This window comes from Crocuta crocuta, unplaced genomic scaffold, assembly GCF_008692635.1.
Source record: "Crocuta crocuta isolate KB4526 unplaced genomic scaffold, BGI_CrCroc_1.0 scaffold338, whole genome shotgun sequence".
NCBI lineage: Eukaryota > Metazoa > Chordata > Mammalia > Carnivora > Hyaenidae > Crocuta > Crocuta crocuta.
This window is the reverse complement of record NW_027529183.1, coordinates 481,502-494,342: the sequence shown is the minus strand read 5'-3', so window position 1 is coordinate 494,342 and position 12,841 is coordinate 481,502. Positions and strand designations below refer to the sequence as shown.

The window sequence follows — 12,841 nt, the reverse complement described above, 5'->3', positions numbered from 1 at the left end:
TGCTCCAGCCACCTGCAAGTCTGAACTTGCGTCTTTAAGGAGGCTCCCTGGGCAGGGCTCAACGTCTACCGCCCGCCAAACACTCACTGCCGGCTTCGAATCCAGCAGCGGCGATCCAGTTTTCGGCCTCCTGCTTAGGTGCACATGCATTTTTCGTACGCACCAGCAGCCTGAGGACTGAGATGTGGCTCCACCGGTGCCAACCCCAGGGCCCAACGCAGAGCCTGCGCGTAAAGTCGGTACCCACTCAAACTATTAATAGCACGGGAGCGATCTGATACACAGCTTCACGTAGTCCCTCCAGCGGCGCGAGGGGGCGGGTACTGTTCACCGTTCCTGTTTGACAGATGCTCGCAAGGAGGCTCAGAAGGGTTAGGTCGCTCGCCCGGATCACACGGGCAGCAAAGGGGCATCAAACGAGGATTCCAAGCCTGATTCGTCTGGAAGCCCTGCTTAGCCACTTACTCCCGCGGCCTCTCGCGTATATACGCCCGGGATCCCCCCCACAAGGCTCGATTCGGATCCCGGAACCGGAGAGGTCACCGGGCGAGCCCCGAGGCCTGTAGTGAGGTTCTGACACCTCGCTCCGCCGCCCAAGTTGAGACGAAACGAGGTTTTTAAGCGCGAGGTCGGGGGAGGGAGGGGGCCGGATGCGCGGCGGAGTGAAAGGGCTCGTTGTGACCCAGGCGGGGCCACCCCTCCCCGCCACCCGGTGCCCAAGCGGACACCGAGCCCGGCGGGAAGCCCGCCCGCCCCCGCCGGGGACTTCCGGGGCTGCCTCACCGAGACTGGACTCGCGGTCCTGGCTGCTCGGAGCCCCGCGACACCGACGCGGAGCCGTGCGCCGGGCAGGGAGAACGAGACGAGCACCGACGCGGCTCGGGCGGGGGCGGCAGAGGCGGCTCGCCCTCACCCTCGAGCCGCGGCGGGAGCCCTTCGGTGGCTCCGCGCCCGAGGGAAGGGGGGAAATTCCAGCGGCCCGTGTCCCTCCCCCTCCAAGAGCAACCTGTGAAGAAAAAGACGAACGTCGGCTGCAGCCCGGACCGCGTTGAGCGTGACACCGCCTGTCGCCCCGCCCCTTCCGGGTCCGCCCGGCGCCACTTCCGGCGGCAGGCCCTCAGCTCGCTCCAGGCTCGAGCAGCCCCGGGCCCGTTCCTAAACCCGTGACGTGCCCCTGGGGCGCGCCGGCGAGACCCCCTTTCGGGGTCCGAGAGCCGAGCAGAGGCGGGGGAGGCTGGTCGCGTGTCGTTGGGCGCGGGGCTTCCTGCTCCGCGGTGGGAACATGTGCTGCGAGAAGTGGGGCCGCGTGGCCGAAATGTTTCTCTTCATTGAAGACCTGGAGGAGGATTCTAAGATCCTGTGCCTGTGCTCCAGGGCCTTCGTGGAGTAAGTAAAAACGCGGTCCCCTTCATTCCTGACACACTTCTTCCCCAGAAGTGGATTGATCTCCGAGGCGTGGCCGAAGCCGGAAACCCTTGGGCCAGGTGGTTTCTGGAAAGAAAAGTCCTAAGAGTTCACGCAGAGGTCGCCCGTGGCCGTTAAGTGGAGTAAATCGACTTTGTAGGCTGCTGTGAAAAAATGTGCAGCTGGTTTGTTTCGTTTGTATACACAGAGGGGACATTTAAAAATCGGGGAAGTGAAATGTAAAGTCCCCTTAATGGATGTGACAGCTCGGGTTGAAGACTAAGAGGAGTACGTTTTGTGGGTTACCCTTGGTTAAAACCTTGAGATTTATTCAAGCGCATCTGTGCGCGTACACAGAGCTTCCGATTACCCGAGATAAAAGGTTGAACTAGAATTCCATCCGTTTTTGTGCTACACTTTTGGAAAATGTTTGCGGTAAGCGTTGCCCGACTTGGAAGATAGCCGGTGGGTGGGAAACAACGAACTAACGAATCGGATTATAGGGATGGCTGCCTTCCTATTAGTGTGTGAGTTAAGCCACTTCAGTCATTGTTTTCATCCCTAAAACAAGAATGTGTACCCCGGTGATCTCGCGGGTTTATTGTCAGATTCAACTTGCGGAAGTACATTTTATGTGTTATACTTTTAATGTAGTAGAATAATGCAGTTTGAAGAAATTCTTACTGTTTCTGTGTTTGGGGGGAGTTAATCGGAAAATTAGCCCAAAAGGAAGTTCAACACGATGTTTAGTTTTTAAAATGTTGCCATCTTTGCATACATGCCTGCATGTACACATGTTTTCTGTGGTTCTTTCTGTTAGGTACCCTGGGAGACACTGGGGTATAAGCCACAGCCTGGCCCTACACACTATGAGCTTACTCTCTAGCAATAGTAAGACAACTGTTACATGATTATTTAGGAAATTACAGTTGTAAATGCTACCGGAGAGAAGTACACGGGGCTATGAGAGCAAAAACCTAATCTTTCTTCAAAGATCACAGAGATTTCTTTGCAGAGTAGCATTTGAAAAGAGGTCTAAAAAGTGGAAATAAATTGGAGTATGTTTGAGGGACAGGGAGAGGGAGGGATGAGCAGAACTCTGTAAAAAGCAGAAGATCTTAACCCAGATCTACATAGTTAGTTCTTAGCCTGTGGCCAGATTGAGTCTTGGGGCTGTCTTCATGAAGCCTCCTTTCCAAAACAAAGAGAAAGGGAATGTGAGTTATAAACTGTAAAAAGTTGATGGGGCACCTGGGTGCCCCAGTCAGTTAAGCATTTGACTTCAGCTCAGGCCATGATCTCACATTTGGCAAGTTCAGGCCCCCAAGACTGGCTTTGTGCTGACTGACACAGCTCAGAGCCTACTTTGGATTCTGTGTCTCCCTCTGTTGCTGCCCCTCCCTCACTCATGTTCTGTGCGTCTCTCTCAAAAATAAATAATAAACATTAAAAAGAGTTTTAAAAAATGCAAAAAGTTGAGAAAAATTGTCATGCCATACCCGTACAAAACACTATTGCTACTAGATTGCAATTAAAGCAACTTTATTTAAAACACAATTTAGGGGGTGCTTGGGTGGCTCAGTCCAAGTCATGATCTCATGATCATGGGATGGAACCTGATGGGCTGGCGCTGAGCATGGAAACTGCTTAAGATTTTCTCTCTCTCCTTCCGTCCCTCCCCCTCTTCCCCACTGGTACACACGAACACACACTCTCTCTCTCTCAAAATAAAAATAAATTAATAATAAATAAATAAAACAATTTAATTGCCATATAAATCACTAATTACTTTGAATTTAGTCTTTTTGGACCAAAATGTTCACTTTTTAAAATTTTATATAATTTCATACATATTAAAACTTGGAAGCTCTACTTTGCTCTTAGAAGTTACATTCTGAGGTCAAAATAGGTAAAGAGAAAAGACTGGCTTCTTCCTTTAGATCATTTAATGCTCAGACAAATTATAACCCCTTAGACCAAAAAGAGCTTGGAAATATGATCTTGAAATTATTTCCGGTAGAAGTCCTTAGGACTTGGAGACATGCTGGAAGTTCAGAGGCTTAATAGTGTGACCTTGACTTTCCAGGGAGGAAAAAGGTCTGTTTCACAATCTTAAAACAACAGATTGTTAGCAAAATTCTAGAATCGATTATTAAACTGAGCAAACAGTACCATACATTGGAGCAGAAATAGAAGATGAACATTAGCATAGGTGCCTAATACCTGAGAATCAGCATTGAGTTGATTCTCATACTAAGCAAGATTATTGTACACCTCTCCTAGAAGGCAGGAAATAGAACCTAATACTGTAATTAATTTTTATTTTCTGAAGACATTATATTAACATACTGTCGGGTGCCTTGTGGCTCAGTCAGTTGAGCATCTGACTTTGCCTCATGTCATGATCTCGCAGTTCGTGAGTTTGAGCCCCGCACCAGGCTCTGTGCTGACAGCTCAGAGCCCGGAACCCGCTTGGAATTCTGTTTCCCTTGCTCTCTGCCCCTCCCCTGCTCGTACTCTGTCTCTATCAAAAATAAATAAAATAAACATTAAAAAGTTAACATACTGTTTTATGAGCTCTAGAGTAATAATTCTGTTTCATCTGCATATTCAGGAATCCATACATTATATATATGAAAAAGACACAATCACATGAATGGTGCTCTTTAAAATAATCATCACAATGGCTCAGTAGTAACATGAAAAAATACCTTATGTTAATAAACATCTGAATACAACACGTCTATAATTACACTTATGTAAATATATACTATAATTACACTTCTGTAAATATTTTGTGTTTATATGTACAGAGTCTAGAATAGAATATAGTAAAATGCTAAAATGATGGGAGTAGATTTTTGTCACAAAAATATTATTTAATTCTTTTTGTAGTAAATCATTTTTTTCTTGAATAAGATTTATTTATTCCTTATATATATCTGATGCTATTCATTCTTATAAAGTCTATGCTTTTCTTTTTTTATTATTATTTTTGAAACTTAAATCCAAGTTAACATATAGTGTAATAATGACTTCAGGAACAGAATTTAGTGATTCATCACTTTCATATAACATCCCAGTGCTCATCCCAACAAGGGTCCTTCTTAATACCCCTTGCGCATTTAGCCCATTCCCCTACCCAGCACCCCTCCAGCAACCCTCAGTTTGTTCTCTGTGTTTAAGACTCTTGTATGGTTTGTCTCCCTCTCTGTTTTATGTTATTTTTGCTTCCCTTTTGTTCATCTGTTTAAAGACTTAAAGTCCACATATGACTGAAGTCATATGATATTAGTCTTTGACTTATTTCACTTAGTATAATATACTTTAGTTCCATCCACATTGTTGCAGATGGCAAGACTTCATTCTTTTTGATTGCCAAGTAATAGTCCGTTTGTGTGTGTGTGTGTGTGTGTATGTGTGCGTATACATATATATATATCCACACTTGTGTGTGTGTATATATACATATATCTATGTATATACACATATATACCATATCTTTATCCATTCATCCATCGATGGATATCTTGGCTCTTTCTGTACTTTGGCTATTGTTGCTAACGCTGCTATAAACATTGGGGTGCATGTGTCCCTTTGAAACAACACTCCTGTATCCTTTGGATAAATATTTAGTACAGTTGCTGGGCCATAGGGTAGTTCTGTTTTTAATTTTTTGAGGAATCTCCATACTGTTTTCCAGAGTGGCTGTACCAGTTTGCATTCCCACCGGCAGTGCAAGAGGGTTCCTCTTTCTCCACATCCTCACCAACATCTGTTGTTGCCTGAGTTGTTAATGTTAGCCATTCTGTAAGGTGGTATCTCAGTATGGTTTTGATTTATATTCTCCTGATGATGAGTGCAGTTGAGCATTTTTTCATGTGTCTGTTAGCCATCTGGATGTCTTTGGACAAGTGTCTGTTCTTGTCTTTTGCCCATTTCTTCACTGGATTATTTGTTTTTTGGGTGTTGATTTTGATAAGTTCTTTATAGAGTTTACATACTAACCCTTTGTCTGATATTTCATTTGCAAATACCTTCTCATTCTGTTGGTTGCCTTTTAGTTTTGCTGATTGTTTCCTTCGCTGTGCAGAAGTTTTTTTATCTTGATGAGGTCCCAATAGTTCATTTTTGCTTTTGTTTCCCTTGTCTCTGGAGATGTGTCAAGAAGTTGCTCTAGCTGAGGTCAGAGAAGTTGATGCCTGTTTTCTCCTGTAGGATTTTGATGGCTTCCTGTCTTACATTTAGGTCTTATCCATTTTAAGCTTTATTTTTGTGTATGGTGTAAGAAAGTGGCCTAGGTTCATTCTTCTGCATGTCACTGTCCAGTTTTCCCAGCACCATTTGCTGAAGACACTATCTTTCCTGCTTTGTCAGAGATTCGTTGGCCATTTAGTAAACCATTTTAAAATAATTTCAAACTTACAAGGATAGGTCAGAGAACTATATTCCCTGCTAGCCAGATAAACCAGGTCTCAATAGTTAACTACAATTTGCTCCATCTCTCCCTCTGCAGCCCCAGAGACACATGCCCATGCCCCCTTTCTGATGCACAGTTCCAACATAATTCCTCTTATGTTTACTTATGACTTGTCAGTCTCCTCCTGTGGAAAAATTCTTCACCCTTTTCGTCCCTTTCGTGGCCTCAACATTTTAAAAAGTGCAGACCTTACCTTCTGTAGGCCGACCTTGCTTACCCTGGGTCTGTCTGATAGTTCAACAGAGCTGGGGTTGTGCCTCCTAGGCAGGAACGCCACAGAAATGATCCTGTGCTGAGCCCTGCATCACGTCAGCGGTGACCTTCTGTAGATCCAGGCCACCACTGGTGACATTAACCTCCATTGCCTACTCAGACTGGAGTCTTCCAGCTTTCTCTGCTATAAAGTCATAGTGATTCCCTTTGTATTAATTGGTGTGCTGTGGGAAAGTACTCCGGTGCTCTACCCATGCCGTTTCTGCCCAAATCCCCTACCTCTTGAGGATTGCCAAAGGGTGACTCTCTGTCTCTATCATGCTACTTGTATTAGTTGGTATTCTGTATGGAGCACTTTCCCTTCTCTCCCATGTGCTTACATTAACATGAACTCTGGCTTCTTTGTTTATTATTTAAGTTATGTTTTATTACTGCCATTTATTTTGATGTTCCTGTTGCCTCAGCTTTAGCAGGTGGGGGCCTCTTGAGGTGGCTTGTATATCATTTTGATGTGTTCCTGACATTGTTAGACCTCCTCCTAACCTCTGGCACAGAAGGTGACTCCAGCTTATCTTGTATAAGCTTGTTATCCATGCTTCAACCTATAACTGCCATTTTTGAAGGTACCTTGGTTCCTTTTAGCAGAGTGTAGTGTTCAGAAACCAAGACTTGGGTGTTCATTGTGTTCATTGCTCCTGGGCTTTCATTTCCTCTATACTCTCTCAGCAGATAAAGTCAGGCAGGACATGTCTGTGTTGTATATATGGACATAAATACGTGTAAGTGTGTAGGAATATCTTGGCTGTCATTATCCTCAATACATTTACTTATTTGCTCAGTGTAACCAATCTTGCAGTCATCTTTTTAGCCATTTCCTCCACCTGACGGGGCACCTAGTGCCACATTACCTCGAGTGCTGACGGGCACATGGTTGGTGCCCTCGGTGCAGCTGCTGCTCTCCCCCAGCCCCAGCCCCCTCGCCACTGTCCAGGGTTCTTGGGGCCCAGTGGGCACTGTGCCAGAGAACATTGGCTTGTGTGCCATCCTGCAATGAGTCATCGCCTACTTTTTCTTTTATAAAGTATCAAAAAATAAGCAGGAGGATAGTGAAGTATATCGTGTATACAGGAACTTTATTTGGTTGACTTTATTGTGGCTCCGTTGGAAAAAGAGTAGTAGGAATTACTTGAAGATGGCTTTATTCTGGTAGTTCTGATGGAGCTTATTACAGTTGGATTTAATGGTAGGAAGACCAATGCAAAATTCTCTCATTTGAAGTGTCGTGTTAAAATCTTAGCAGATAGAAAACAAATCTAGAAGCAGGTATGTAAAGAAAGGTTTAATTAATCACTGTTGTTAAAAATTGCTGGGACTGGGGCACTGGCCAGCTCAGGCCGTGGGGCATGCAGCTCCTGACCTTGGGATTCTGAGTTTGAGCCCCATGTTAGGCATCGAGCTTTCTTAAATAATTATTTAATTAAAAATTGTTGAGACTGAATTGTTTTGCTTTGACTTATGTTTTGGTTTGATAAAATATTTAAATAAGAACTTCATTGTATGTTAGTCCCAAAACAACCTTTGCTTGGACTGTGACTCTCTTGTCTACTAGGCGATGATAACTTGTCCTGTTTGTAAATGGAGTAGGGTCTACATGTGGATTTATATATGTGTAAGATAAAATCTTTGTATCTCATACACGTATAAATCCCCCCCCCCTTTTTTTTTAAGTGTTTATTTTTGAGAGAGCAAGAGACAGAGCATGAGAGGGCGAGGGCATAGAGAGAGACACACAAGAATCCTAAGCAGTCTCCTGGCTCTGAGCTGTCAGGACAGAACTGATGTGGGGATCAAACCCATGAGCCATGAGATGTGACCTGAGCCAAAGTTGGACACTTAACTGGCTGAGCCCCCCAGTGCCCCTAAATCCTTCCACTTTTATGCTCACGTCTTACAGCAAGTTTAGAGAACACTGCCTCGTTCATATATTGTAAGATCAATTCTTCCCCCAATACCAGAATTACCCTTTTATTATATTAGTAATAATTATAAATGCTTCCATGTGATATATATTACCTGTCTTACATATATCATCCTTATAACGACCTCATGAGGTACATATTTTTTCCTCTGTATTACAGATGAGGAAAATATATTAGCAGATTGCTTTTCTGTTCCTTAACATTTTAAATTAATCTATGCTACCTTGAACTTGTTTTCTTCTCAGCTTTATAATTTATTTCAATATTGACTTTAATTTTCTTCGCAGAGATCGAAAATTGTGCAATTTGGGATTAAAAGGCTACTATGTCAAAGGCAATGGTGACAATGCAGGTAATACAGCATAAAACCATATGGTCCCTTTTTGCTCAAAATAACTATAATATTGATTTTAAATGTAATTTGTTATAATACCATATTGATGTGTTGCATAAAATATTACAAACGACAAGCCAGTAATTACAGTCCTTATTTTTTATTATAACATGGTTCTAGAATCCTTATCGAAGCCCATCTTTTCATTTCCTGCGGCTGGCTCCTCTGTGGACCTAAAGAGCTCCTCTTTTGCTCTATGTCGCATTCCTTCCTGAGCTGTTGCCCTTAGATAAGAGCAACCTGAAATTTGAAGCTTTGGAAAGTAGAGAGCATATGTTTTCTTTTTCCAGCAAAATTGTATTGTGTTGAAAGATCCACAGAGGCACGTGAAGATTGTCAAGAGTTTATTTGAGCACACATCTCTCCAAGTCAGGCAGTGCCAGCTCCCTGGATAGGAGCACCCCTCCAGAGCAGGAGTTCAGGGAGGGCTTCTTACAGAGAAGATGTAGGAGCAGAGCAAGGAAATTATTTGATTTGACTGTGGCTTAATCAGTGGCCTCATTTGGGGAAGCCTGCTGGCTATTTGTGATTGGTTGTTTTTAAGTTTTATTTTCTTAGATTTGAGTGCTTTGATTCTGGCTTGGGCTTTTGGTTTGCTTACTTAGACAACAATGGCCTTAGAGCCACTTCCGTCTAATGACTTCCTTGTTTATATTCTTTAACAATTGTATAAATAAATTATTCAGGATAAACGCCAAGTGAACATCCACAGTCTTCTGACTGAAGTAAAGGGCCCATCGTCTGGGTTAACTTTCCCAGATAACAAATAGAATTTGTTCTATACTTTGAGTCTTGCCTAGTTCCCTGGAAAGCATCTTGCTCTCCCTCTGCCTCCCCTCTGAGACCACGTTTGTTCTTTCCACACAGATCTTTTTTGTTTCTTTAGATACAGTTTAGCAAGAGTTCTAGGCTAAAGTCAGCACAAGTAAAATGTGTCATGTTCCCTTTTAAAAGTCCTTTAACTCTCACAATGATGGAACAAGTCACTGTGTCTTCAGTTGATCGCTAGGTAATGTGTTTGCTTTGTGTTTCAATGTAATGTACAAATAAGGTTTCTTTAGGCACCAGGCTCCTGCGAAATGTAAAATATGCATACCATGGGGCACCTGGGTGGCTCATGATCTCGTGCTTGTGACATTGGCCCCCGTGTCAGCATGGAGCCTGCTCGGGATTCTCTCCCTCTCTCCCTCTGCCCCTTTCCCCTGCTTGTGTACAGTCTCCCTCCCTCTCAGTCTCTCAAAATAAATAAACAAATAATACACATACCATGAAAGGAACATAAAACTTAGCACATTTGTTTTTCCTGTTTGCTCTCTCTTGAACTTTAATTGAATGGAATGGTAAGTGGAATCTCCCTTATTATTTAGGTAGAGATGTTTTTTCCCCTCTTTGTTTTAGTAGAATTTGTACACAAAAGATTTCTTTATAGTCTCCATTTTTGCTTTGTAAGATTCGCTGTTCTGTTGCCTACAGCCATTTAGCTGGAGTGCTGCTCAGCCCTAATTGAGTATGCAAATATATACAGTGATATTTATCTCACATTTCCAGTGGCTAATGGAGCATTTGAATGGCATTTGTCCTTCTAAGGATATGATATACTGTTATCTAACTGTATTCATATAAAGCGAAACTTACTTTATTGTAATAAGCCAGGTTTTTTGGAAGACCTAGAATCAAGGAGTTTGAAAGGATCTTCCGGTTCAGTAGATTTCAGACTTTTAATACTAGAACGCTTTCATTAAATCATCTCTCCCAGAGAGTCACAGAATACAAATTCTAGTTGTGATCAAAGCACCCTCGAGGTGCCTGAAGACATACCTTTCACCTCTCTTATTACCAGCTCCTAAAATAACTCCACAAATCATCATTTGAAATTCACTGATGGTTTAGCCATATTGCATGTAGCGATGTACACGTCCACGTCCCCCTTACCTCCTCAGTGCTTTGCACGGTGCAAAGTGCTCTGCCTAACACAGAGGAGGTGCTCAGTAAGTGTAACTTGCATGGACAGCTGGTAGCAGGCAGTCAGACTAGAAGTCGTCTCTGGATTCCTATTTGGCTGTTTTTTACTAGTCTATAACTCCTTAAAAATAGTAACGTTTGCATAATTCTGGATCTCAGTTTCCTCTTTGAAATGAGGATGATAAAACTTACAGCTCATTTTCTCTAAAACGAAGCTAACAAATGCTGTCTGTAGGAGACCAAGCCACAGAAGAGGAGGAAGGTGGCACTGCAGAGTCACAGGACAGCAAAGGCTTAGGCCTGGATGAAAGTGAACTTGATTCTGAGGCTGAACTCATGAGAAGTATGGGACTACCACTTCAGTTTGGTGGTGTATCTGCACATAAGAATTTTGAGGTGAGTAGGGGTGCCTGAGTGCCTCGGTCGGTTAAATGTCTGACTCTCGATTTCAGCTCAGGTTGTGATATTGCAGTTCGTGAGTTCAGCCCCTGTGTCAGTCTCTGTGCTAGCAGTGCGGAGCCCGCTTGGGATCCCATGTCTTTCTCTGCCTTTCCCCAGCTTGTGCACACAGGCGTGCGCGCTCTGTCTCTCTTTCTCCTCTCTCTCCTCCTCCCTCTCCTTCCCACCCTCTCCCAAAATCAACTTTAAAAATAAATAAATAAATATTTTTTAAAAAAAATTTACGTAAATGTAAGTTACTTTTATTTCTGTCTCTTCATTTTCTTCATAAAATACGACATGGAATTATTTTATCTCAAATCTAACACATTCATAAATTAAGGCACTCCACCTCTTTGTAAATGTACATATTTATAAATTAACCAAAACTAAAAGTTTTGATGTGTGTCTGTGTTTGATTTTTCTTCCTTGTGTAAACATAGATAGTAAAATTAACTTGTGGGTGTAACTAAAGCCCAAGATGGAAGTTTGAGGATATATTATTTAGTTTAATGGTAAAATAGACTTGGATTCTACTTTCTCTTACAGTTTATGAGGTGCATTTTATATTCAAGTTATTTCTCTTACGTAGGTGTCTATGAATACTAGAAATAAAGTTAAAATCAAAAAGAAAAAGAAAAAACACCAAAAGAGGTACTTAGATGAAATTATCAGAGAATCTTGGAGACAAGAATATGAAGAAGATGACATTTTGGCCTCAGACAATCCGTGTTCAGTTGAACAGTATGAGAATATCAAAACATGTAAACTTCAAACCAAAAAAGACATTGAAACTGAAAATCTTCCTGTTGAAACTACATTATGTCCAAAGCTAGAAATTACAGAGAAATGGGAAAAGTATTGGAATGAATATGGCGGAGTACTGTTATGGCAAAGCTGGCAAGAAAAACATTCAGGTCAGACGCTGTGCTCTGAACCTTGGAACATTCCTGATACAAAAGAGGAATGGGACCAACATTACAGTCAACTTTATTGGTATTATTTGGAACAGTTTCAGTATTGGGAAGCTCAGGGTTGGACTTTTGAGGCCTCAGAAACCTGTGATACAGAGACTTGTGGGCCTAAAATAGTTGACAGTGAGAAAGGTGAAAATTGCATAAAAGTGGACTTGACGTCTTTTCCATCTTCATCTATTACAATTGATAGTGAAAGCTCTAGTTCAAGTGATAAAGAGCATAAAGAAATACTTGATGGGATTAGTAATATAAGTCTGAATTCAGAGGAGGTGGAACAGAGCCCGTTAGAGTCTTCAGTGAGTTGCGATGGATGTCAGTTGCCAAGTGAAGTCGGCAGCAGCAGAGAATGCCCTGCTTCTGGCCAGAGTGAACCATGTCACAGAGGAACCAAGGACAACAGTGCGTCTGGGAACGGAGGCACAGACCAACCAGCTCAGGGTAAGACTGGCCAAGATTTATGCTACTACACAACAGTTAGGAAAATGAACCTACTGAGCAAAATAATGAACACTAATCCTTTATGGTAGAGTTACACAATGCCAGCTACATTTTATAGTATAATATGACTTAATCCATATGTCACAAGTTGTTCGTTACCCTTTCATATAAATCAGAAGAATATTTGCAAAGGGTTCTCAAAAGTATCATTCCTTCTTCTTGTACCTTGGCGGCGCATCAGTTAAAACTTGGAATTCCCTTGGGGCGCCTGGGTGGCTCAGTCTGTTAAGTATCAGGCTTCGGCTCAGGTCATGATCTCACAGTCTGTGAATTTGAGCCCCACGTCAGGCTCTGTGCTGACAGCTCAGAGCCTGGAGCCTGTTTTGGATTCTGTGTGTGTCTCTCTCTCTAACCCTCCCCCGCTCATGCTCTGTCTCTCTTGCTCTCAAAAATAGATAAAACAAAAACAAAAAGCCTTTAACTCCCTTGAGAAATTTAGAGTGGGCATGAACTTCCAAGTGTCTGTTAAGCAAATGTACATATAAGAGGCATGTTA

At 42.7% G+C, this 12,841-nt stretch overlaps 2 protein-coding genes across 8 annotated transcripts in view; one reads left to right on the top strand and one right to left on the bottom strand.

Moving 5' to 3' along the window:
• The window catches only part of TMEM68 (transmembrane protein 68), a 38,041-nt gene extending 37,027 nt beyond the window's left edge, over positions 1-1,014 (bottom strand). For 4 of the 7 annotated variants that reach the window (XM_077758274.1, XM_077758276.1, XM_077758278.1 and 1 more), the window contains exon 1: positions 784-1,012. The gene's annotated coding sequence lies outside the window, so the exon portion shown is untranslated. Of the gene's footprint in view, positions 1-163; positions 752-783 lie in introns of those variants that run through there. The other 3 variants (XR_013333726.1, XM_077758277.1, XM_077758275.1) reach the window with 2 other exon arrangements.
• A 93-nt stretch (positions 1,015-1,107) lies between these two features.
• The window catches only part of TGS1 (trimethylguanosine synthase 1), a 42,571-nt gene continuing 30,837 nt past the window's right edge, over positions 1,108-12,841 (top strand). Inside the window, exons 1-4 of the mRNA XM_077758272.1 lie at positions 1,108-1,386; positions 8,364-8,428; positions 10,668-10,828; positions 11,463-12,285. Of these exons, the coding sequence (XP_077614398.1) occupies positions 1,283-1,386; positions 8,364-8,428; positions 10,668-10,828; positions 11,463-12,285 (1,153 nt within the window). The 5' untranslated portion in view covers positions 1,108-1,282. The remainder of the gene's footprint in view (positions 1,387-8,363; positions 8,429-10,667; positions 10,829-11,462; positions 12,286-12,841) is intronic.